The sequence below is a fragment of the Ornithorhynchus anatinus genome, chromosome 2, assembly GCF_004115215.2.
Source record: "Ornithorhynchus anatinus isolate Pmale09 chromosome 2, mOrnAna1.pri.v4, whole genome shotgun sequence".
NCBI classification, from domain to species: domain Eukaryota; kingdom Metazoa; phylum Chordata; class Mammalia; order Monotremata; family Ornithorhynchidae; genus Ornithorhynchus; species Ornithorhynchus anatinus.
In genome coordinates this window covers 145,714,260-145,739,333 of record NC_041729.1, presented here as the reverse complement: position 1 = coordinate 145,739,333, position 25,074 = coordinate 145,714,260, and the positions used below count along the sequence as shown (strand labels likewise).

General features: G+C 52.7%; 2 protein-coding genes across 5 annotated transcripts in view; one reads left to right on the top strand and one right to left on the bottom strand.

Annotated features, from left to right (window-relative positions):
* The first annotated feature begins 1,500 nt into the window (after nt 1-1,500).
* On the top strand, nt 1,501-12,299 carry YARS2 (tyrosyl-tRNA synthetase 2). Its single transcript, XM_029058615.2, has 5 exons — nt 1,501-2,722; nt 5,224-5,391; nt 9,041-9,196; nt 10,227-10,397; nt 11,931-12,299. The coding sequence occupies exons 1-5, from the start codon at nt 1,599-1,601 to the stop codon at nt 12,088-12,090; spliced, it is 1,779 nt and encodes a 592-aa protein (XP_028914448.1). The 5' UTR covers nt 1,501-1,598; the 3' UTR covers nt 12,091-12,299.
* Nucleotides 12,300-16,115: 3,816 nt separating this feature from the next.
* DNM1L (dynamin 1 like) overlaps nt 16,116-25,074 on the bottom strand; it is a 74,169-nt gene continuing 65,210 nt past the window's right edge. For all 4 annotated transcript variants that reach the window (XM_029052343.1, XM_029052345.1, XM_029052344.1 and 1 more), the window contains 4 exons: nt 21,033-21,206; nt 20,459-20,568; nt 19,503-19,662; nt 16,116-17,819 (listed from right to left, as the gene is read on the bottom strand). In XM_029052343.1, coding sequence (XP_028908176.1) covers nt 17,763-17,819; nt 19,503-19,662; nt 20,459-20,568; nt 21,033-21,206 — 501 coding nt within the window. In that variant the 3' untranslated portion in view covers nt 16,116-17,762. The remainder of the gene's footprint in view (nt 17,820-19,502; nt 19,663-20,458; nt 20,569-21,032; nt 21,207-25,074) is intronic.

Genomic DNA, 25,074 nt, shown 5'->3' with positions numbered 1-25,074 from the left:
TGGGGGACTTCCTGAGACAAAAATAGAGTCATTTAGATCAAGAGCTGCTACGCTCAGAATGCTGTTTTTAACACTTACTATGTGCCCAGCACTGTTCTAAGCGCTGGGGGAGAGACAGGATAATGATGATGATGATAATGTTGGTATTTGTTAAGCGCTTAGTATGTGCCGAGCACCGTTCTAAGCGCTGGGGGAGACAGGATGATGATAATGTTGGTATTTGTTAAGCGCTTAGTATGTGCCGAGCACCGTTCTAAGCGCTGGGGGAGACAGGATGATGATAATGTTGGTATTTGTTAAGCGCTTACTATGTGCCGAGCACTGTTCTAAGCGCTGGGGGAGAGACAGGATAATGATGATAATGTTGGTATTTGTTTAAGCGCTTACTGTGTGCAGAGCACTGGGCTCAGCGCGTTCATTCGTTCCATTGTAATAATAATAATAATGTTGGTATTTGTTAAGCGCTTACTAGGTGCAGAGCACTGTTCTAAGCGCTGGGGGAGACACAGGGGAATCAGGTTGTCCCACGTGGGGCTCCCAGTCTTCATCCCCCTTTTACAGATGAGGGAACTGAGGCCCAGAGAAGTGACTTGCCACTGAGGACACCTCACTATGGCCAGCCATTCTGTCCCACTCATGCCCAAATCAGTGTTTCCACAAGAACAATTTCTTGACTCTTTATTGCCATTGTTCTTGTCTGTCTGTCTCCCCTTCTCCCTCTCCCGCCCCCCCTTCACCTCTCCGCAGCTTAACCCTCTTTTCCCCCCATCTCCCTCTGCTCCTCCCCTTCTCCCTTCCCCTCCCCTCAGCACTGTACTCGTCTGCTGTATATATTTTCATCACCCTATTTATTTTAATGAGATGTAAATCACCTTGATTCTACTTATTGCTATGGTTTTAATGAAATGTTCATCCCCCTCGATTCTATTTATTGCCGTTGTTTTTGTCTGTCCGTCTCCCCCGATTAGACCGGAAGCCCGTCAGTGGGCAGGGACCGTCTCTATCTGTTGCCGACTTGTTCATTCCAAGCGCTTAATCCAGTGCTCTGCACATAGTAAGCGCTCAAGAAATACTAGTGAATGAAAAATAGGCTCAACCCGCGCCCCCCGCAACAAGGCCTCGAGTGACGTCATGATCCGGGGGCGGGGCAAGGTCGACCCCGCCCGCCAAGCACTTCCGGGTCAAGCGGGAGCCAATGGGCGGCGGCCAGTAGGGAGGTGTGATGGTGGAGGGGAGAGCGTGGATGCCTTCACAAGATGGCGGCGCCCGGGTGCCCGGAACGGCGCGAGGGACCGGAAGTGGTCAGTAGGGAGGGGGGGGGGGGGGAAGGGGAATGATGCCCTCATAAGATGGCGGCGCCCCTGAGCGGGGTCCCGCAGACGAAATTGCCATTGTTCTTGTCTGTCCATCTCCCCCGATCAGACCGTAAGCCCGTCAAAGGGCAGGGACCGTCTCTATCTGTTGCCGACTTGTTCGTTCCAAGCGCTTAGTACGGTGCTCTGCACAGAGTAAGCGCTCGATAAATACTATTGAATGAATGAATGAAAGGGCCGGTAGGGAAGTGTGATTGGTGGGGATGATGCTGATTCCCTCACAAGATGGCGGCGCCCAGCTGCCGGGGCCCGCGGGCGGAACCGGAGATGGGCGAGGGGGGCGGGGGTGCTGAGTCCTTCGCAAGATGGCGGCGCCCGGGGGCCGAGAACGGCGGGCGGACCCGGAAGTGGTCAGTAGGGAGGGCTGATGGAGGGGAGGACGCCGATTCCTTCGGAAGATGGCGGCGCCCGGGGGCCGAGAGCGGCGGGCGGAAGCGGTCGGCAGGGACGTTCGATGGTACGGATGGCGCTGATGCCCTCCCAAGATGGCGGCGCCCGCGGGCGGAAGCGGAAGTGGACGGGCCGGGGGGGGCGGGGACGCCCCCGCCCTCCCCCGGCGACATCCCGTCGTGCCCCGCGGCGGCCCTCGCGCGCAAGATGGCGGCGCCCTGGTGGCGGCCGCTGCGGCTCCTGCGGCCCCGCCGCGCGGCGACTGAGGCGGGGCGGCGGCGGGCGGGCGGCGGCCGGGGCCTGCTGGCGGAGCAGCGCGAGCGCGGCGTCTTCCAGGAGATCTTCCCGGCGCGGGGGTCGGACGAGGAGCTGTCGGAGCTGCTGGCGCGGCGCCAGGTGGTCTACTGCGGCTTCGACCCCACGGCCGACTCCCTGCACGTGGGCCACCTGCCGGCCGTGCTGGCGCTGCTGCGCTGCCGGCGCGCGGGCCACGACGTCATCGCGCTGGTGGGCGGGGCCACGGCGCGCCTGGGCGACCCCAGCGGCCGCGCGCTGGAGCGGCCGGCGCTGGGGGCGGCGCGCGTGCGCGAGAACGCGCGCGCGCTGGGGCGGGGCCTGCGGGCGCTGGCGGCCAATGAGCGGCGGGCGCGCGCCGCGGGGGCGGGGCCGGGCGGCGGCCGCTTCGCCGTGCTGGACAACGCCGCCTGGCACGGCGGGCGCCCCCTGGTGGACTTCCTGGAGGCGGCGGGCGGCGCCTTCCGGGTGGGGCCGCTGCTGAGCCGCCACAGCGTGCGCGCGCGCCTGCGCAGTCCCGACGGGCTGAGCCTGGCCGAGTTCTGCTACCAGGTGCTGCAGGCCTACGATTTCTACCACCTCCACCGACGCTACGGCTGCCGCGTCCAGCTCGGGGGCCACGACCAGCTGGGGAACATCCAGTCCGGATACGAGTTCGTCCGAAAGTGAGCGGGGGAGGGGGGAGGGGGGGGGGGGGGCGGGGGGATCTGCTCAGCGCGCCCTGGGCGTCCGACACGGAGGAGGAGGAGGGGAGGCTGGGCTCAGCGTGCAGTGGGCGCCCAACACGTAGGATAGAGCCTCTCTTAATAATAATGTTGGTATCTGTTCATTCGATAGTATTCATCGAGCGCTCACTATGTGCAGAGCACTGGACTAAGCGCCTGGAATGGACAAATCAATAACAGAGACGGTCCCTGCCCTTCAACGGGCTTATGTGCAGAGCGCTGCTCGAAGCTCGGGGGGGAGATCCAGGGTCATCAGGTTGCCCCACGTGAGGTTCACAGGCTTCATCCCCATTTTGACAGATGAGGGAACTGAGGCCCAGTGAAGTGACTTGCCCACAGTCACCCAGCTGACAAGCGGCGGAGGCGGGATTCGAACGGGCTCCTGCCCCCGAGCCGCGCCGCTTCTCCGCTCTATCCACGAAGCCCACCTGCTTCTCGGGGTAAGAGTCCGGAGAGGCTGAAACAGGCGTGAGAAGGTGCGTCTAGTCTTCCGCCACCTTGAATTTCTTGAATTTCTCCCGGTGTGACAGGAGCCGGGTGTCCTTTTTCGGTCATTTCTGCCTCATCTTTCCCCCGAACCCCCGTCTGCGATCGGAGTGGTAATTTTTTCTGCCGGGACGGAGAAGCTGTGTTTCAGTGGGCGTCCCCGTTGGCGAAGACCATCCCGGCATCAGCCCTTGTCCGCCGCGTGACCTCGGGCACTTCATTTTCGTTCATTCATTCCGTAGTATTTATTGAGCGCCTACTATGTGCAGAGCACCGGACTAAGCGCTTGGAACGGACAGGTCGGCGACAGATAGAGACGGTCCCTGCCCCTTGACGGGCTCACGGTCTAATTTTACTTCTCTGGGCCTCAGTCTCCTTATCTGTAAAATGGGGGGGTCGGGACCGCGCGCCCCGGTCGGACCGTGACCGACTCGATTTGTGACCGACTCGATTTGCTCGGATCCACCGCGGCGCTTAGCGTAGGGCCTGGCGCAGAGTGAGCGCTTGACAAACGCCCCGGTTATTCATAGTGATTAGATAATGATGAGAGGAGCGGCGCGGCTCGGTGGAAAGAGCCCGGGCTTGGGAGTCGGAGGTCATGAGTTCGAATCCCGCCTCCGCCACTCGTCAGCTGTGTGACTGGGGGGCAAGTCACTTCTCTGTGCCTCAGTGACCTCATCTGTAAAATGGTGACCCTGTATCCACCCCAGCGCTTAGAACGGTGCTCGGCACCTAGTAAGCGCCTAACAAATACCAACGTTATCGTCGTTATGAAGAATGTTCAGTTAATCCTCAGTCGGCGGCCCTCCCGCCCGGCTAGACCCTCTTAGGGCTTTGGACTAGATTTTTTGGGGGGCTTGTCCTGGGGACAGCTGGGACGGATCTCAAAGGCCATCAGACTGTTTATAATTCTAATAAATAGAATCATAAGGAGAAATATACACAAGTGCCGTGGGGAGAGGAAGGGGGTAGAGCAGAGGGAGGGAGTCGGGGGGGATGGGGAAGGGAGGAGGAGCAGAGGGAAAGGGAGGGCTCAGTGTGGGAAGGCCTCCCGGAGGAGGTGAGCTCTCGGTAGGGCTCTGAAGAGGGGAAGAGAGTCGGTTTGGCGGAGGTGAGGTGAGTCAGGAGGTCAGTCTTGTCCGGTGGAAGGGCCCCGCTCTGTCCTAAAATTCGGAATAATGAAGCGCTTCTGTGCCAGGCACTGTTCTGGGCACTTTGCACCCAGACAGCACTCCGTGCTTGCGCTTACGCAGTACCACCTGTCAGCCGTGTGACTGTGGGCGAGTCACTTCACTTCTCTGTGCCTCAGTTCCCTCATCTGTAAAGTGGGCATTAAGACTGTGAGCCCCACGTGGGACAACCTGATTCCCCCGTGTCTCCCCCAGCGCTTAGAACAGTGCTCGGCACATAGTAAGCGCTTAACAAATACCAACATTATTATCATTATTATCACCATCATCATTCAATCGATTGAGCGGGAAGCACGGGGGTAGATGATCCGGCCAGACGCCTTAGAGAAGCAGCGTGGCTCAATGGAAAGAACGCGGGCTTGGGCGTCAGAGGTCATGGGTTCGAATTCTGGCCCTGCCACTTGTCAGCTGTGTGACCGTGGGCAAGTCACTTCACTTCTCTGGGCCTCGGTTCCCTCATCTGGAAAATGGGGATTAACCGGGAGCCTCACGTGGGACAACCCGATGACCCTGTATCCCCCCCCCCCCAGCGCTTAGAACAGTGCTCTGCACATAGTAAGCGCTTAACAAATACCAACATTACGATTATCCCCCGTCCCACACCGGGCTCACAGTCTAAGCAGAGGGGAGAACCGGCGAGGCTTGCGACTTGCTGTTTTTCGTTTTATTTCTGGTTTGGGAAATTACGGCGGAGCATCGAGCTTCTGTCATCTTTCGACCGGAAACGCAAGGACCCCGATCGACTCTTGGGGTGTTTTTACGCAGGGTGACGGGAAAGGATGTTTTTGGGATCACGGTGCCTCTCATCACCAGTACGACCGGCGCCAAACTGGGCAAGTCCGCCGGCAACGCCGTCTGGCTGAACAGAGACAAGACCTCGCCGTTTGAATTGTATCAGTTCTTTGTCAGACAGCAGGACGACTGCGTAGAACGGTGAGTGGCGGCTCTCCCGTCCCGGATGTATTTTTTTTCGGCCGAAAATGTCCTCCGCGATGCCCCGGACCGCGTATTTAAGTTGCGGCGCACACGCTGTCTTTCGTCCAATATTGGTTCAGTTCAGTATTTATTGAGCGCTTACTGGCTGCGGAGCACTGTACCCAGCGCTGGGGAAAGACTGAAAGCCCGTCAGTGGGCGGGGATTGTCTCTATCTGTTGCCGAATTGTACATTCCAAGCGCTTAGTACAGTGCTCTGCACATAGTAAGCGCTCAATAAATACGATGGAATGAATGAATTCATTCTTGATTCTATTTATTGCTCTTGATTCTATTTACTGCTATTGTTCTTGTCCGTCCGTCTCCCCCATTAGACTGTGAGCCCATCAAAGGGCAGGGACTGTCCCTATCTGTTACTGATTTGTACATTCCAAGCGCTTAGTACAGTGCTCTGCACATAGTAAGCGCTCAATAAATACTATTGAATGAATGAATGAATGAAAGACAGTTCGGCAACAGGTAAAGGTCCGGCCCACAACAGGCTCATAGTCTAGAGGGCGGGGAGGCAGACATCGAAACAAGGAAAGAAGCATCAGGAGCCTCATTATAATTCAATAGAATTATAGTTAGAGACACATCGTTAAGAAAAAATAAAATTATAAGGAGAAATATGTACTTTATACACAAGTGCTGTGGAGCAGGGAAGGGGGTAGAGCAGAGGGAGGGAGTCGGGGAGATGGGGAGGGGAGAAGGAGTGGAGGAAAAGGGGGGCTCAGTGTGGGAAGGCCTCCTGGAGGAGGTGAGCTCTCGGTAGGGCTTTGAAGAGGGGAAGAGAGTGAGTTCGGCAGAGGTGAGGAGGGAGGGCGTTCCCGGATGGTGGGAGGACGTGGCCCGGGGGTCGACGGCGGGACGGGCGAGACCGAGGGACGGCGAGGAGGTGGGCGGCGGAGGAGCGGAACGTGCCGGGTGGGCGGTGGAAAGAGAGAAGGGAGGAGAGGGAGGAGGGGGCAAAGGGATGGACAGCCTCGAAATCTAGAGTGAGAAGTTTTTGTTTCGTGCGGAGGTCGATAGGCAACCACTGGAGGTTTTTAAGGAGGGGAGTGACAGGCCCAGAGCGTTTCCGCAGGGTCGACGGCGGGAATGAGGCACAGCGAAGGAGCCCGGCCTAGTGGATAGAACCCGGGTCTGGGATCCAGAGGAACGTGGTTCTAATTCCGGCTCTGCCGCCTGTCCGCCGTGTGACCTCGTGCGAGTTACCGAAATGCTCCGGGCCTCGGATACTTCATCTCTACCACGGGCGGGGTTGAAGACTGGGAGCCCCGTGTCATGGATTGTGTTCAGCCCGATTAGCTCGTCTTTATCCCAGTGCTTAGTACAGTGCTTGGCACGTGGAAACCGCTCAACAAGTACACGTCTTATTATTATTACTTCCTGTCCTTCCGGGCCGTTTGGGCTTCTGGTTTCCACCGGCCCAGTCTCCGTCCTCTCTCCCCTGCACCATACTACTATTACTAGTAATAATACTGTCGTTACTACTAAGAATACTAATAATACTAAAGTTATTACTGGTTTTACCAGTTATTATTACTATTAATAAAAACTGTTGTATTTGTCAAGCACCTCCTGTATCGGGTGGGTCGGACACAGTCCCTGTCCCACACGGGGCTCCCAGTCTCCATCCCCATTTTCCAGATGAGGTCCCTGAGGCCCAGAAAAACGAAGCGGCTTGCCCGAGGTCACGCAGCAGACGGGTGACGGAGCCGGGCTTAATAATAATGTTGGTATTTGTTGAGCGCTTACTGTATGCAAAGCACTGTTCTAAGCGCTGGGGGAGATACAAGATAATGAGGTTGTCCCACGTGAAGCTCACAGTCTTCATCCCCATTTTACAAATGAGGGAACTGAGGCACAGAGAAGGGAAGTGATTTGCCCACAGCCACACAGCTGACAAGTGGCAGAGCGGGGATTCGAATCCATGACCTCTGACCCCCAAGCCCGGGCTCTTTCCACTGAGCCACACTGCTTCACAGCGAGTGGGTGGGCCTCAGGGGAGCCAAGCGAGCGGCTGGAGGTTCTTGAGGTGTGGGCGGATACCGGTTAAATGGTATTTTTCGAAGGAAAAATAAATGCCCCAATTAATTAGGGGCTGAGCGGAGTTCGGTGCGGAGAGGGGAGAGGCAGGAGGTAAGGGAAGCTCACTGTGGGCGGGAGGGTGTCGGTTGTTCATTCATTCAATAGTATTTATTGAGCGCTTACTATGTGCAGAGCACTGGACTAAGCGCTTGGGATGAACAAGTCGGCAACAGATAGAGACGGTCCCTGCCGTTTGACGGGCTTACGGTCTGATCGGGGGAGACGGACGGACGAGAACGATGGCGATAAACAGAGTCGAGGGGAAGAACATCTCGTAAAGACAATGGCAACTAAATAGAATCGAGGCGATGTACATTTCATTAACAAAATAAATAGGGTAACGAAAATATATGCAGTTGAGCGGACGAGTAGAGTGCTGTGGGGAGGGGAAGGGAGAGGTGGAGGAGCAGAGGGAAAAGGGGAAAATGAGGGTTTAGCTGTGGAGAGGTAAAGGGGGGTGGCAGAGGGAGTAGAGGGAGAAGAGGAGCTCGGTCTGGGAAGGCCTCCTGGAGGAGGTGAGTTTTAAGTAGGGTTTTGAAGAGGGGAAGAGAATCGGTTTGGCGGAGGTGAGAAGGGAGGGCGTTCCGGGACCGCGGGAGGACGCGGCCCGGGGGTCGACGGCGGGATAGGCAAGAACGGGGGACGGTGAGGAGGTGGGCGGCGGAGGAGCGGAGCGCGCGGGGCGGGCAGGAGAAAGAGAGAAGGGAGGAGAGGTAGGAGGGGGCAAGGGGATGGACAGCCTCGAAGCCCAGAGTGAGAAGTTTTTGTTTCGTGCGAAGGTTGTTGGGCAACCACCGGAGTTTCTTGAGGGGAGATGCTCTGTGGGCCATGCATGCCGTGCCTGCCTCCGATTAATGATGCTCAGATAAATCACAAGACCCTTATACTGGAGTTTCATGTGGTTTCCTTACTACTAAGCAGGCTGCAATGGCACGTCATCGCAACCACATCTCCACCCGTGACAAAAAAAGCAAAGACAATTGAAATTGGAAGAGTAAGGAACACATCAATGAAAACCTTGAGCAAGATTATCGGCTAGTTCAGTTTATTCCTGAGACTCACAAAGGGGCTTCAGTGAGCTTTCCTCGAGGTATTGATTTGCTTCTGAATGAGTCTTTTGCGTAAGAGAAGGAACTTTTTTTTCTGGCATATGTGTCTCCTAAATTATCGTTTTAATTAAGGTGACCGACAATTCACTTCACCTGGCCGTACGAACTGGCCTTTTTAGTGCTCAAGGCCATACTTGTGAATCAGAAAATTTCAGGGGCCCGATTCTGAACAATTATAATAACATCCCATTGAAATACTGGAAGAGAGCCATTGAAAGAGAAAAGACACGATACTTCAGATACATAGGTTGGGCCATATTTTGAGTTAAGAGGAAATGGCTTTTGCTTCGAGAAACGGCAGGAGAGCTAGATCTTTGCTTCTTGTGCTTTGTAAAGGATTTGGAGGAAGCTGTAAGCCTTTTAATCCATAGGGTGTGTTTGGCTGTTTCATTTCTTCCTCCCTAAGGTACCTTAAACTGTTCACTTTCCTGCCCCTTCCCGAGATCGACCACATAATGAAGATGCACGCCAAAGAGCCCGAAAAGAGGGGACCCCAGAAGAGACTGGCAGCCGAAGTGACGAAGTTTGTCCATGGCCCAGAGGGACTAGAATCTGCCAAAAGGTAACCTTTGGGCTTCCTGAACGTTTCCACCCCACTCTTCGGGGACCCTCAAACGGGTCGAGGGCAGCGTGGTGGTAGGGTAGACCCCGGGCCCGGGACGACTCAGGAGGTCGCGTGTTCTAATCCCGGCCCCGCCGCTTGTCTGCCGTGTGACCTTGGACCAGTCACCTCACTTCTCTGGGTCTCAGTGACCTCATCTGCAAAATGGGGGTGGAGGCAAAACGAGGGACAGGGACTGTGCCCAACCTGATTTGCTTGTCTCCACCCAAGCGCTTAGTACAGTGCCTGGCACCTAGTAAGGGCTGAACACGTACAATTATTTTTTTACCGATAATCGTGATCCACCTCGTTCGGGTGGGTTTGAGGAAAACCGGAGAGCCTTGTCCTTTGGAAGTCCGAGGATCGTCTAGGCTCGATTTTTCTGTTTCTGATAAAGAGGCGCTCCATTTAACAAATGAGACATATTCTGGATGGATGTGGACATGCTTCCAAGGGGGGCAAGGAGCTGAAAATTTAAATACAGGTGAAGTTTTGTCAACACCCTTTCGAAACGTCATTCCGGTCAGTTTTCGTGTAGCACGGGGTGTGTGTGGTGGTATTGGTCTTAATGCCCGTCTCCCCTGCCAGACCGTAAGGAAGCTCCTCCAGGGCAGCTACCGTCTCTTCTCCGTCGTACTCCCCGGCGCTCAGTGCAGTGCCTTGCACAGGGTGAGCGCTTAATAAATACCGCCGATAGATGGTATTTGCGCCGGGCACACTTGGAACAGGCTCCGGATTTAAAGGCAGACGAAGTTCGGTCAGCACTGTTTGAAAACATCACCCGGGTCCGTGGCCGTCCAGCGAGGGGATCGCGTGACCGGCGTTTGCGCCGGGACAGAACTCTCCTCCGAACCCCACGTCCCGTCGGCTCCGGGCGGTTGGGCGCTGTGGGAACGACCCCTCCAGATTCCCCCGCGAGGGTCCGGGACGAAGGGAGCGGGGGTTATCGAAGAGCCGACGGGACCCTGGTTAACCTCTGCCTCTCTTTCAGGTGTACCCAGGCGATTTATCACAGCAGCGTGGATGTCCTGGAGACCATGTCCGACCAAGAGCTGAAAGAACTCTTCAGAGAAGCCCCTTTCTCGGAATTGGTTCTCGACCCCGGAACGAGTGTGATCGACACCTGCCGTAAGGCGAACGCCATTCCTGAAGGCCCCAGAGGGTAAGACCTTTTTATTTTTCTGTCTCTGTCCCGCTGGGATGCTCGCGTCGCGAAACACGCTTTCCAACAGGCCATCCTGGAATTCGACACGATAGATAAGACCCTGGAATTTGACACGATAAAAAAGGATGCTGCCCTCTCCCCGATAAAGATCTTTACTTTCTGTCGTGGCCTGGGAGTCAGGAGGACTGAGGTTCTAATCCCGGCTCCGCCACTCTCGCCTGCTTCGGGCAAATCACTTGACCTCTCTGGGCCTCAGTTACCGCAGCTATAAAATGGGGATGATGACCGCGAGCCCTTTGTGGGACAGGGACTGCTTGGCACAGAGTAATAATAATAATGATGATGGAATTTATTAAGGGCTTACTATGTGCCAAGCACTCTTTCATTCAGTAGTATGTATTGAGCGCTTACTATGTGCAGAACACTGTATTAAGCGCTTGGAATGGACAGTTCGGCAACAGATAGAGACCGTCCCTGCTCAAGGACGGGCTCACAGTCTAAACGGGGGAGACAGCTAAGCGAAACAGAACGGAACAGAAACATCATCAAGGTAAATAGAATCAAGGAGATGTACACCTCATTAACAAAATAAATAGGGTAATAAATGATATATACAAATGAGCACAGTGCTGAGAGGAGGGGAAGGGGAGCTCAGTCTGGGAAGGCCTCCTGGAGGAGGTGAGCTCTCAGTAGGGCTTTGAAGAGGGGAAGAGAGTTAGTATGTCGGAGGTGAGGAGGGAGGGCGTTCCGGGACAGAGGGAGGACGTGGCCCAGGGGTCGTCGGCGGGGTAGGCGAGAACGGGGGACGGCGAGGAGGTGGGCGGCAGAGGAGCGGAGCGTGCGGGGTGGGCGGTGGAAAGAGAGAAGGGAGGAGAGGTAGGAGGGGGCGAGGGGACGGAGAGCTCTGAAGCCAAGAGTGAGGAGTTTTCGTTTCGTGCGGAGGTCGATGAGCAACCACTGGAGGTTTTTGAGGAGGGGGGTGACCTGCACAGAGCGTCTCTGTAGGAAGATGATCCGGGCGGTGGAATGAAGAATAGACTGGAGTGGGGAGAGAGAGGAGGAAGGGAGATCAGAGAGGAGGCTGACACGATAATCCAGCCGGGATATTATGAGAGCAAGTTTAAAGCACTGGGGGAGGTACAGGGTAATCAGGTTGTCCCACGTAGGGCTCACAGTCTTCATCCCCATCTTGCAGATGAGGAAACTGAGGCCCAGTGAAGTGAGTTGCCCAAGGTGACCGAAAAGACAAGTGGCAGGGCCGGGATTAGAACCCACGACCTCTGACTCCCCAGCCCGGGCTCTTTCCACCGAGCCACGCTGCTTCTCTAAGCAAGCGCTCAACAGATACCGTCGTTCTGATTTTAATAATAATAATAATAATAATGATGATGTTCGTGTTTGTTAAGCGCTTACTATGTTCCGAGCAGGGATTCGAACCCACGAACTCTGACTCCAAAGCCCGTGCTCTTTCCACTGAGCCAGCTGATTTTGCGACCCCGGTCTCCAGCTTCGATTCGTTTCTCCTCTTAGGTACCGGATGATTACCGACGGGGGCGTCAGTATAAACCACCACCAAATGACGGACCCTGAAAGCGTTCTCGTGCTGGGGCAGCACATCCTCAGGAACGGACTTTCCCTGCTTAAGGTCGGAAAGAAGAACATCTACATTATCAAATGGCTTCAGCTGTGACGGCAGGGAAATGAATCCGGAGGTCCGGGGCGGGGGCCGGATGCTTCTCGACGCATCTCCTCCTTGCGCGGGCCACTAGAAGCGGCGGAACGTGGGAACTTCAGTCGTATCTGTTGAGCGCTTACCGTGTGCCGAGCACTGTGCCGAGCGCTCAGTCTCCTCACGGTGTGAGCAGTTATTTTGTCTTGAATAAAGCTGCGGGGAGAGTAGTTCTCGTCGGTTCATTGGGTGGTCTGAGCCAGAGGCAGAAATCCCAAGGTGGAAATCATCTTTGATGATGACGATAATTACGGTAGTTAAGCGCCTGTTACGTGCCAGGCACTGTACCGAGCGCTGGGGCGGATAAAAGGAAATCGGGTTGGGCACCGTCACTGTCCCACGTGGGACTCATTCATTCATTCAATAGTATTTATCGAGCGCTTACTATGTGCAGAGCACTGTACTAAGCGCTTGGAACGAACAAGTCGGCAACAGATAGGGACGGTCCCTGCCCTTTGACGGGCTGACGGTCTGATCGGGGGAGACGGACGGATGAGAATGATGGCGATAAATAGAGTTGAGGGGAAGAACATCTCGTAAAAAACAGTGGCAACTGAATAGAATCGAGGCGATGTACACAGTCTCAATGCCCGTTTTCCAGATGAGGTCACTGAGGCACCAGAGAAGTAAAGTGACTTGCCCAAAGTTACACAGCAGACACGTAGTAGACCTACGAATCGTCCCTTCCAAGCGCTTAGTACAGTGCTCTGCACCGAGTAAACGTAGAAGTAAAGTGGGGGCGCGGCGAGGCACAGTGCCTAGAACCCAGGCCCGGTCACGGGTTCTAACCCCGGCTCTGCCACTTGTCCGCTGTGTGATCTGGGGCAAGTCACTTCCCTTCTCTGGGCCTCAGTCGCCTCATCTCTAAAATGGAGATGGAGACTACGAGCCCCACGTGGGGCAGGGACTGCGTCCAACCCGACTGGCTTCTATCCACCCCACCTCTTAGTACGGTGCCTGGCACGTAGTAAGCGCTTAACAAACACTGTGATTATTTCTTCTTATGAGGAGTCCGATCCCTGCCGCCGAGACTCCCTTCGGTCGCCAGTCTCGGGCCGGCTTTGGTGAAGAAGGGGGCCGTCCCGCGGTGTGGGAGGCGCCCACGCATACCCGCAGGACAAAACTTTCCCATTCCCACTGTGCGACTTGGCTGTCGATACTTGTCAGGCGACTTCTTTTTGCGGGGTTCAGCGTAGACGACTCCCCAAACGCTTCCTTTGGGGCAGGGACAGGCGGTGACCTTGTCTTCACCGTTAGCCGCGTTTCTCTGGGCTGGTCGCGGGGTGGCTTTGTTCGACCCTCCCGTGTATTACTGTCAACCTCGTCTCCGCCTTCGTTGACGAGATGCCTGCCGGAGATAGGGTTTTATTTTTTTAAGTACGTATTTACGCGCTTATTACGTGCCTGGCGCCGTACTGAGCATCGAGATCAATCTGTGGTATTTGTCGAGCGCTTTCCGCCGACCTCGTCTCCGCCTTCGTTGAAGAGGTGCCTGCCGGAGGTAGGGTTTCATTTTTTTAAGTACGTATTTACGCGCTTATTACGTGCCTGGCGCCGTACTGAGCATCGAGATCAATCTGTGGTATTTGTCGAGCGCTTTCCGTCGACCTCGTCTCCGCCTTCGTTGACGAGGTGCCTGCCGGAGATAGGGTTTCATTGTTTTAAGTGTGTATTTAAGCGCTTACTACGTGCCTGGCACTGCACTAAGCATTAGATCAATCTGTGGTATTTGTTGAGCGCTTACTGTGTGCAGAACACTATACTGAGCGCTTGGGAGAGTGCAGCAGAATTAGAATTAGCTTACAGCCTCCGTTTCTTTATCCTCCTGCCTCACCCTGACCTGTTCCCTTTGTTCCCCCTCCCCAGCCACCAATAATAATAATAATGTTGCTATTTGTTAAGCGCTTACTAGGTGCAGAACACTGTTCTAAGCGCTGGGGGAGATACAGGGTAATCAGGTGGTCCCACGTGAGGCTCACAGTCTTCATCCCCACTTTACAGATGAGGGAACTGAGGCACAGAGAAGTGACTTGCCCACAGTCACACAGCTAAGTGGCAGAGCTGGGATTCGAACTCATGACCTCTGGCTCCCAAGCCCGGGCTCTTTTCCACCAAGCCACGCTGCTTCCCTGCAACCCCACAGCCCCTATGTACATAGCTATAATTTCATTTATTTATACTAACGTCCGTCTCCCTTGCCAGACCGTAAGCTTGTCGAAGAGAGGGAATGAGTTGGTGGTGATTACCGTCCTCTCCCACGCTCTGGGTGCAGTGCTCCGCACGCAGTAAGTGCTCAGTAAATATGACAGGCTGGCGGAAGCCTCGTACCTCGGTCATGCCGAAGGACCTGCTACGAAGTCGAATGTAAGCTTGCGCGTGGGTAGGGACGGGTCTGTTTATTGCCGCACTGTTCTCTCCCGAGCTCTTGGCGCAAAGTGAGCGCTCAGTAAATCCGCCCGGAGAAGCGGTGCGGCCCGGTGGGCGGAGCACGGGCCTGGAAACCGAGGGCCGGAGCAGTTAAGTGACTTGCCCGCGGTCACCCAGCAGGCAAGTGGCGGAGCTGGGATTAGAACCCAGCTCCTCCATCTCCCAGGTTTGTGCGCTTTGCGGAAGATGTGCACGGGGGTTACGTAAATTTTCCTCACCGCTCTATAAACCATCTTTTTCCTCCCTTCCTTGATAGGGGACTAGCTCACCCTTCACAGTCGTCGTGTGTGCGTCGTCGGGGGCGGACTCCTATCGGGCCCGGAACTATTAGCCACTCCACGCCTAGGGGTAAAAATTGTCTGCTTGTGGTATTTCCTTGGATGGGTCAGTAAATAAAAATAAATGGTGGTATTTGTTAAGCGCTTACTAGGTGCAAAGCACTGTTCTAAGCGCCGGGGGATACAAGGTGATCAGGTTGTCCCACGTGGGGCTCACAGTTTTAATCCCCATTTGACAGATGAGGGAACTGAAGCGCAGAGAAGTGAAGTGACTTGCGGCGGAGCTGGGATTAGAACCCACGACCTCTGACTCCCAAACCCGGGCTCTTTCCGCTGAGCCACGCTGCCTCTCCAGCAGTCTTGTGGTTGTTTGGATTGGGCCGCGCCACTAGGCTGGACTTTAACTGACCTCAAGGACCGAGTCCACCCCTGTCCTACCGTCGCCGCCTTCTTGTCTTGGCTCTAGAGGAGCAGTCTGGCTTAATGGATAGAGCACGGGCCTGGGAGGCAGAAGGACCTGGGTTCTAATTCCAGCTCTAATAATAATAATGTTGGTATTTGTTAAGCGCCGGGGGAGATACAGGGTCATCCCGTCCCACGTGAGGCTCACAGTTAATCCCCATTTTCCAGATGAGGTCACTGAGGCCCAGAGAAGTGAAGTGACTTGCCCACAGTCACCCAGCTGGCAAGTGGCGGAGCTGGGACTCGGACCCATGACCTCTGACTCCCCAGCCCGGGCTCTTACCACTGAGCCACGCTGCTTCTCTAAGCAGCTCTACTAGCTGCTAGACACGTAGGTCTGCTACGGGTCTGCTGTGTGACCTTGGGCAAGTCACCTCTCTGGGCCTCAGTCACCTCATCTGGCAAATGGGGATTGAGACTGCGAGCCCCACACTGGACGGGGACTGTGTCCAAATTGATTGTGTCTAGCCTAGAGTTTAGAACGGTGCTTGGCACACGGTAAGCACTTGAGTAGCGTAATTATTGTTATTAGAGGGAGCAGGAAGGAGTCAGCAGCCAGAGAGTTCCCCCAGATGACATCACAGACATCATTTCGAGGGCCATCAGTTTAATTGCCGTATGGGATGCTTTATCATCCACATCTGGAAATTTCCATTTTCAACCTCTGCAATGTCTAGGCTATCTTGTGCTCACTGCCTTTCCTAGTCGAGCAGACTTTGCTTGCACTTCAACGAAGAAAGGAATGTAATCTGGGGATTTAGATGTAGGGGCCCGGTTTCCCCAAACCGTCTCCTCCCCCGAGTGAAACTTAAAACCGACTATGAGAAAAAGAACCTGTTTATTGACTTAACTGTGATGAAGTCTTTCACGCCAGTAATTTTATTTACAATAGCAACAACACCAGACAGACATCAGGCACTAATATCAGAAATCATCTCTACATCTCTGATCGTCACTCCGTTTAGAGGCAGCAAACCACGGTTTCTCTCTCTCCCAGAAGATTCGTGCAATTATATCTTTTTTTTAAGAGGGCGCAGGAGAAAGGGGAGTAAGGAATGCAGATACTAAAAACACGTACTTTTGCCGAGAATAGCGTGAGATGTAGGGGGACAAGAAACCCACTAACCCATTTTGTGTATAAAGGAAAAAAGGAAATATTCAGATTTAGCAGGGACTACTACTCTCGGCTTTACACGATCAAAACCCAGTTCTAAAACTTCCTTACTTAGAGACAACCTTATCTGAGACCTGAGCTAAAATAGTTCAGACTTTTTTTTTCCCCAGCAGCCCCAACACATCCTTTTGGTGGTGTAAGACAGTTGCCAAGGATTGTAAATTCATCGTTTCCCCAACTATTCGCTCCTGCGATTTCCAGAACCATTTCTTCCAACCCCCCACTTAATTTATATTCTTAGTGTGGGGCGGGCATAGTGCAATGAGAAGAAATCGCTTCCACTGCCAACAGCTTGAAAACAGGAGGTGACAGCCCCTCTTATTCTGGGGGAAACAGTATTCGAATTGTAAAAATATGCATCGCTCCTGTAAAAGAAACCCGGGCAAAGGGTTCTTGCCCGTAAATCCAGCGACGACAAGGCGGTGGGTATCGGACTTCCTGAAAAGTTAGGCTTCAGTTCCTTACTAGGTTGTGCTTGACCTTCATTTGCACGTCCCAGCCCGAGAAGGAAGGAGAGGCCAAACCGGACAGAAAACCGAAAGCGGTGACCGAGCCGAAGAAAGCTGCGGGCACATAAACTACAATCTCGGAATGGAACCCGATTTCCGAACACGGGAATCGGCGGCTTCCGACCGTGAAGCGGTGAGGGGGTGGAGGAAGAGCTACAGATGCAGTCGCCGATTATCGCCCCTGAAGCCACGGAAAGGGAACACATCCAGCTGAGAGAGAGAAGCCTGTTGAGGGGAGGGGGGAAAAAAAATACTCCAAAAGAAATGTGGAATACACACCGACGCAGTCATATAGGGAACTCTCTTAGCAACTTCGGCTCTCGAAGCCAACTCGGTTTATAATAGTGCATGCATTATAGTAGCGTGAAATCACGTCTCGACCTCTCTTCCTCTAAGGGCTACGGCGGCAGCCGGGATCTGTTTAACGCGACCGCAGCGTTCATCTCATCCACGGGCAAAACCGGTGAGGGACACCAGCTACTAGATCGTTCCGGTTCTTCCCCGGGTTCAAACGATACCATTTCCGGGATGACTCGGTACGTTTTATATAATACGGACGGGGAAACTTTCAGGGGAACAGCCATTCGTATTCATCGCGCGGATTAAACGCGTGGCTTGACGGCGCGCTTCCCGTCCGAAAGCCAGGCGGTCTTCACTTGAGCGGATTTACAGAGTTGCAACACACAGCGAGAGTTCATAAATAAAATCCTAGCACACAGGCAGCAACTAGCGACTTTCAAGTCATCGGGACCCTCGTCCGCCCGACGGGACGGTTTCGGTTCTTCACCAGAGGTGTGTCTCTCGGATCTCGGCGATTATCTGACTGGCTCTCTGTAAAGCCTGTGTGGAAGAGAAGGGGGGAGGATTTAATGATGGTGGTATTTGTTAGGCGCTTACTATGTGCAAAGCACTGTTCTGAGCGCTGGGGGAATAGAAGGTGATGAGGTTGTCCCAAGTGAAGTGACTTGCCCAAAGTCACACAGCTGGCAAGTGGCAGAACTGGGATTAGAACCCATGACCTCTGACTCCCAAGCCCGGGCTCTTTCCACTGAGCCACCCCGCTTCTCATGATGATAACGGTGGTACTTGTTAAGTGCTTACTAAGTGCCGGGGACTGTTCTAAGCGCTGGGACAGATGCAAGCTAATCCGGTTAGACCCAGTTCCTGCCCGACGTGGGGCTCACGGTCTCGATCCCCGTTTCGCTGATGAGGTCACTGAGGCCCAGAGTGAAGTGACTTGCCCAAAGTCACACAGCTGACAAGTGGCAGAGCTGGACTTTGAACCCATGACCTCTGACTCCCAAGCCCGGGCTCTTTCCACTGAGCTACGTTCCCTGCCCATCATGAGCTTCCGATCTAGAGGGGGAGTGACAGATATGTAGAAGTGTTGTGGGGCTGGGGACGGGGGATGAAGAAAGGGAGCAAGTCCGGGGGACGCAGAAGGATAAAGTAACCGAGGCCGTAAGCTCATCATTAGTGGACAGGGAACACATCTGTTGATTCTGTTGTAATAATGATGGTATTAAGCACTTACTGCGTGCCATGCACTGTTCTAAACTCCGGGGTAGATACAAGGTAATTAATTGGGTTGTCCCCTGTGCGGCTCATGGTCTTAATCCCCATTTTACAGATGAGGTAACTGGGGCACAGAGAAGTGAAGTGACTTGCCCAAAGTCACGCAACTGATAGGCAGGGATCGTCTCTATCTGTTGACGAATTGTCCGTTCCAAGCGCTTAGTACAGTGATCTGTACATAGGGCTCAATAAATACGACCAAATGAATGAAGTGGCGGAGCTGGGATCAGAACCCACAACCTCTGACTCCCAAGCCCGGGCTCAATTCTGTTATATTGTAGTCTCCCAAGCACTTAGTACAGTGCTCTGCACACGGTAAGTGCTCAATATTCATTCAATGGTATTTACCGCATGCTTCCTGGGAGAGTAAAATACAATAAACAGACTCATTCCCTGCCCACAGTGAACTTAGTCTAGAGGTAAATACCATTTATTAACCTCAACAAATTGACTGACTGATCGACTGATCAACCCCCGTGCTTAGTACAGTGGGACGCGGTGGATAGAAGCACGGGCCCAGTCAGAAGGTCATGAGTTCTAATCCCAGCTCCACCACTTGTCTGCTGCGTGGCCCTGGGCAAGTCACCTCACTTCTCTGTGCGCCTCAGTTACCCCATCCGTAAAACGGGGATTAAGACCGTGAGCCCCATGGGGCACCCGGACTATGTCCGACCCGATTTACTTGTATTCCTCCCCGGCGCTTAGTACGGTGCCTGACACCACCACAACACAGACCACAATTATTATTACGGTGCTCGGCACACCGTAAGGGCTTCACAGATATGACACACACAAAAACAGACATCAGCCCCTGGCAGGCGCCTCTTTGACAGACCAAAGGCGGAGACACCGTCCCCGGTAATAAATGGGCGTGCCGAACTAAGCCACCCCGTGGTCCAGTGCCATACGCCCGTCCGGCCCCGAGAAACGCGTCGAACGGCGCGGTACCTTCAACATGTCAGCCGCTTCCTTTCTGCGCTGGGCCATGTCTTCGGATTCGGTTAGAAGGTCATCCAGCAAGAGCGATTTGTACAGCTGGCCCACCAGCTCACTCTGGAGGGTGTCCTTCACGTGATTCACCAAGAAATGCATCACCGCCTTCGGCACGCTGCGGACACGCAGAAAAGCTGGTGGGTAAAAGGGCGTGACCTCCCCTGCCGCAGTTCCCCAATCTAATCTAGTTTGCCGGTGTGTTTGGGACCGCGATCATCTGGTCGCGACACGGAAGTCCGTTTTTTTACGATGGCACGGGATGGGAGTTCACGAGGACGGCCACCGAAATCCAGGGTGGATGTAAACCTCGGCGTTGGAAAAATGGGTCCCCTTCGCAGCTTGGGCCTTAATTTCTTGCAAACTGAAAGTCCCAGCTGTGAAGACTTAGCACGGCCTAGTCGGGCCCGGGAGTCAGAAGGTCATGGGTTCTAATCCCAGCCCCGCCACTTGTCTGCTGTGCCACCTTGGGCGAGTCACTACTGTGTCTCAGTCATCTCATCTATAAAGTGGGGATTAAGACTGTGAGCCCCATGTGGAACAGGGACCGCGACCAACCTGATCAGCGCGTATCTACCCCGGCGTTTAGAACAGTGCCTGACGCATGGTAAGTGCTTAAATGCCACTATCGTGATCTTGAATTTACCCCAATACGTAGTACAGTGCCTGGCGCATAGAAAGTGTCATTAAGAAAAACTAAAGGCACCCGGGATCCCAGATAAAAGCTATCCAAAACCCTTTCGAAGTCTAAAAAGTCTAGCGTTGGTTCTCGTTAACAACTATTCTTATTGGCGTAATAAGCGACCTCCAAATTTCTACCTCATGATCTTGGGCTAAGAAATAAGGCAACATAGAGTTTTGGATGCTGAAACAAACCCACAGCGGATCTGTAACGCGATGAACTATTAACTCACCTGTCTTGAATGTTCTTCCTGACAATAAGAAAGTAGGATTTGATGAGTCTCTCAATCACCTCACAGTCTCGTTGCTCCCGAGCAGACAGTTTCCTTGCGACCGGCACAGGCTGGGTGGGAAAAGCGCATTGGAAGCGTAAGTCTTTTACACAGCAATACATTCACTCCCCTCAAAACACTTTAAAAGTTCTTTTGAGACTTTCCTCAGTTTAGGTTTCGACTTTCTTCTAAAGTTTCTCCATTCGTCTTATAATACGAAATGGTGAGGGGGAGGGTGTCTAATGCAGACAGCACAAGGGTCTGGAAGGCAGGAAGCCTGGGTTCTAATCCCGGGCTCCACCACTTGTGTGCTGCCTGATTTCTGACAAATCGCTTCACTTTTTTGAGCCTCGGTTTCCTCACTTGTAAAAAAGGGGGGAAAAAAATACCAATTCTGTCTCCCACTTCAACTGTCACGCCCACATAGGACAGGGACTATGTCCGATCGGTTTGGATCGGATCTAGCGCATGGCACCTCAGAGGTGCTTAACAAATCACCACCACCTAACAAGATATTAAAACCCCGAACTCTCACCACATCCAGCAAGTTGACAGCGTGGCCTTTCTGTGGACTGGCGGGGATAATGGGAACGGGTTTGGATTTTTCTTCGGCCAACAGCTCTTCAGCTTTTGAGGTTTTCAACATTCCTCTCCAGTTTCCCGTTCCTGATTCTTGGATTCCATCTCCTACACCACTTCCAGGAGCAACCTACAAAAAAATCCAAAGGAATCGCCAATGGGACGATTCACTCCCGGTAAGGCCCTCTCTAAAGCAGTTCACAGCCACACTCGGCAGCAACAGAATTGTACTTTAAACTCTAATCCTTTTCTTGCCAACAGACATATTTCCCAGGGTATTTTCTCTAAGGAGGAAATAAAGCTTGACAACAGAAATGACACAGCTGCCTTTTGCTTTTTTCAAAGCAGCTGCATTTGATCTTGGGCCTCTCTGCCCATTTTCCATCTCAAAAGCAGGGTCCTGCAGAAATTCAGGGCCAAGCAAGAATTTCTTCCAGGGGAAATACGATTTCCTACGACTGCATAAGGTTTCTGCCCTACGACTTCATAAGGTTTCTGATATTCTTCACACGCAAGTTGTTTCTTCTGTAAAATGAGCCTTCAATATATGTGTGTGCGCGCACGTATATAAATCTCTTAAAAAGTGAGGGCTGATGTTGTCAATCTTGTTCTGGAAACAGAATGAGGTAGGCCAGTACTCTTCTTTAACAAACTTATTGCACAACAACAAAAAAACCTTTGACCAAAACAGCCTAGTGGAAATGACAATACTTTTTTTTCCTTCAGCCCTAGACAGTTACCTACTTTAAAAAAAAAAAGAATCAGGGAGTTTATTTTTTAAAGAGATGACTGGATCTGCTTATGACAAAAGTCACCTTCATTCCAAACCTCCTTTCCCTCATGTGAAAGCCAAATGAGCAGATTAAGAGCAATTCTCGAGCTAGTCAATTTTACTGCCAATCTACTTTCATCTTTCAACTTTCCTCCATCTTATATAAATTCCTAGGATGGATTTTACATTGAATTTCTTTTCCTTTGGAATTTGACATGACGTGTGTTATTATGAAGCCATCCAATTGGATGACCTAGTGGCTACAGCACAGGCCTGGGAGTCCGAAGGACCTGGGTTCTAATCCCAGAACCGCCGCTTGTCTGCTGGGTGACCTTGGGCTAATCATTTCACTTCTCTGTGCCTCATTTATCTGTAAAAAAGGGATTATGATTGGGAGTCCCATGTGGGACCTGATTAACCATGTACCTACCCTAGTGTTTAGAACAGTGCCTGGCACAAAGTAAGCACTTAAATACCATTAAAAAAATTTGCATTAATAAAAATAATTCGGAATTATTTCTGAAAGCATTGTGGATGGGACACCTGTCCAGCAACTCTGTCAAACTGTACTCTCCCAAGCACTTAGTACAGCGCTCTGCACACAGTAACTGTTCCATAAATACGACTGACCTCCATCAGTTTGCTACTGTAAAACACCGAAGGACCGATAAGCATTTGAACTACCTGCCTATTTAAAAATCACTATAGCCTTGTACATTGACTTATCGCCTTATGAAATTCAGTTTTCAAAACCAATAACTGCTCTTTTCTGATTGTTTTGTGTTACCACCTCTGAGGCGCTACCAGAACCCACTCAAATCTACCAGTCCAAATCTACCTCGCTTCTGGGTTTGCTGACCTAGAATCTTTCACCTTCAGGATTCAGAATCCACCTTTTTAAAGCCAAGCGTTCACTTAATCAGCAGCAAATTTTCTTACTCCTGAGGGTGCTGTAATTTTTTATGGGCTCTGTTAAGCGTTGACTGTGTGCCAAGCGCTGTTGTCAGCGCTGGGGTAGATACGAGCTAATCAAATTGGATTCGGTCCACGTTCCACGGGGGGCTCACAGCCTTCATCCCCATTTTCCAGATGGGGTAACAGAAGCCTAGAGAAGGTAAGGGACTTGTCCAAGGTCACTGGAGTTGGAACTCAGGTCCTTCTGACTCCCCGGCCCGTGCTCTAACCCTTAGGCCACGCTGCTTCTCGGCTGTATCTGTTGAATTGGAGATGGACTGATCCAAGTATGAGATGCCAAGCCATTCACGGCAAACCTGTCTTCTCCTCTAGACTATAAGCTCCTTTGCGCAGAGATGTCTCTAATACTCTCAAACACCTAGTACAGTGCTTAGCGGACATGAGTGCTCAATAAATACCTCTGATTGTGGCCTGACGCGGAGCCTGGGGATCGAATCATTTTTTAAAAATGAGGAATTATAAGTCATTACCATCATCCTACAGCTTCCAATTCACCGAAGAGAGTCTAATCCATATGGCCAAGAGGAAGAAGTGACATTGCCTAGTTGAAAGAGCACGGGCCTGGAGTCAGAAGGTCAAGGGTTCTAATCCTGGCTCCGCCATTTGTCTGCTGTGCGACCTTGGGCAAGTCACTTCACTTCTCTGGGCCTCAGTTACCTCAGCTGTAAAATGGGGATTAAGCCTGGGAGCCCCAGGTGGGACAGGGACTGTGTCCAACCCAATTCGCTTGTATTCCCCCGCCACCGCTTAGTACAGTCACTGGCACATAGTAAGCCCTTAAATATCACAATCGTAATTAAGTATAGGGAAAATTTCAATCGCCATTGAAATGTGGCAAAAATCATTTGGAAATTCTAATTCTTAAGACTTCGATTTCAACTGCTTGCTAGGCTATAAACACTTGCTCACGTGGAATATTCATGCAAAGGATATAATTATTATTACTATTTCTGCTGCTAGTAATAACAATGACGGTGCTTTTTAAGTGCTTACTATGTGACAGGCACCGTTCTAAGCGCTGGGCTAGATACAAGTTAATCAGGTGGGATACAGTCCCTGTCCCACATGGGGCTCACAATCTTAATCCCCATTTTACAGAAGAGGTAACAGAGGCCCAGAGAAGTAAAGTGACTTGCCCAAGGTCACACAGCAGGCATATGGCAAAGCAGGGATAGAACCCAGGTCCTTCTGACTCCCAGACCCGTGCTCTGGCCATGGCCCAAAGCGGCGCCGTAGCCATGTTAGCCAGTGAAAACCCTGCCCATTTTGGGGGGCCCCCAGTCCGTTCGGACTCACGGGTTGAATTTTCTTTGCCCCGAGTTGTGTTAACTGTTGTGCGCAAGAGAACTTTAGACTGAAGAAACCGGTTACCACATCCAAGCTGGTGTGGCGGTACTGCTGAAGAAAAAATGCGGTAGAAAGCGGCCCACCAGTCCGGCCCACCAGTTCCCTCTGTCCCGGTGGCCAGTCCGTTAACGATGCTGCTGACGCTGTGACCCGAGGCCCCCCCCCTCCCCCGGTACCCCCTCTTCCCCGGAGACCCCCCTCCTTCCCTCGGGCTCCCCGCCCTCCGCTGCAGGAGTGAAGTCGGTGGGAATGAGGGGGGCAGAAATCTGCCTTCCCAACTTTTGGAACGTGGGCTTGGCCTGACCCCATCGGAGCCGGAGAGAAGCCTGAAAGCCGAGGCTTCTGTCTGCTCTGTGACCTTGGGCGAGTCACTTCACTTCTCCGTGCCTCAGTTCCCTCAGCTTTAAAATGGGGCTGGAGACTGTGAGCCCCACGTGGGAAAGGGACTGTACCCAGCCTTATTTGCTTGCATCCACCCCAGCCATCAGTACAGTGCCTGGCACATAAAAGCGTTTAACAAATACCATAATTATTAACAGAAATAAAAATAAAACAACAACAACAACAAAAAAAACCCAACAGACTAAAATGCCAGTTTTCCTTAACGTGGAGTTCTTCAAAAACACGACCCCCGCAGCTATTATATATTAGCTCACTTGGGATTTTTACTGAATTTAGCCTACTGTTTCTACCCGTGTTTGCACCTTGCCACTCCCTGCCCTTTGGGATCAGGCCGTTGCCTAAAGAAATAAACTCTTCTCCATGGCTGAATATAATTTTTTGCACACAGTGAGCATTTAGCGAAGGAATTATCAATCAATAGCACTGACCGAATGAATGCCTGTAAGCTCCTTGCGGGTAGGGAATGCGTCTGTTTACTGTTCTATTGTACTCTCCCAGGCGC

Bases quoted from the DNA above. Each gene is read 5' to 3' on its own strand.
- YARS2 (XM_029058615.2), top strand. From the start codon at position 1,599: ATGGCGGCGCCCAGCTGCCGGGGCCCGCGGGCGGAACCGGAGATGGGC. The intron at 9,197-10,226 runs GTAACCTTTGGG...CCTCTCTTTCAG, and splicing joins GGACTAGAATCTGCCAAAAG to GTGTACCCAGGCGATTTATC. The intron at 10,398-11,930 runs GTAAGACCTTTT...TTCTCCTCTTAG, and splicing joins ATTCCTGAAGGCCCCAGAGG to GTACCGGATGATTACCGACG.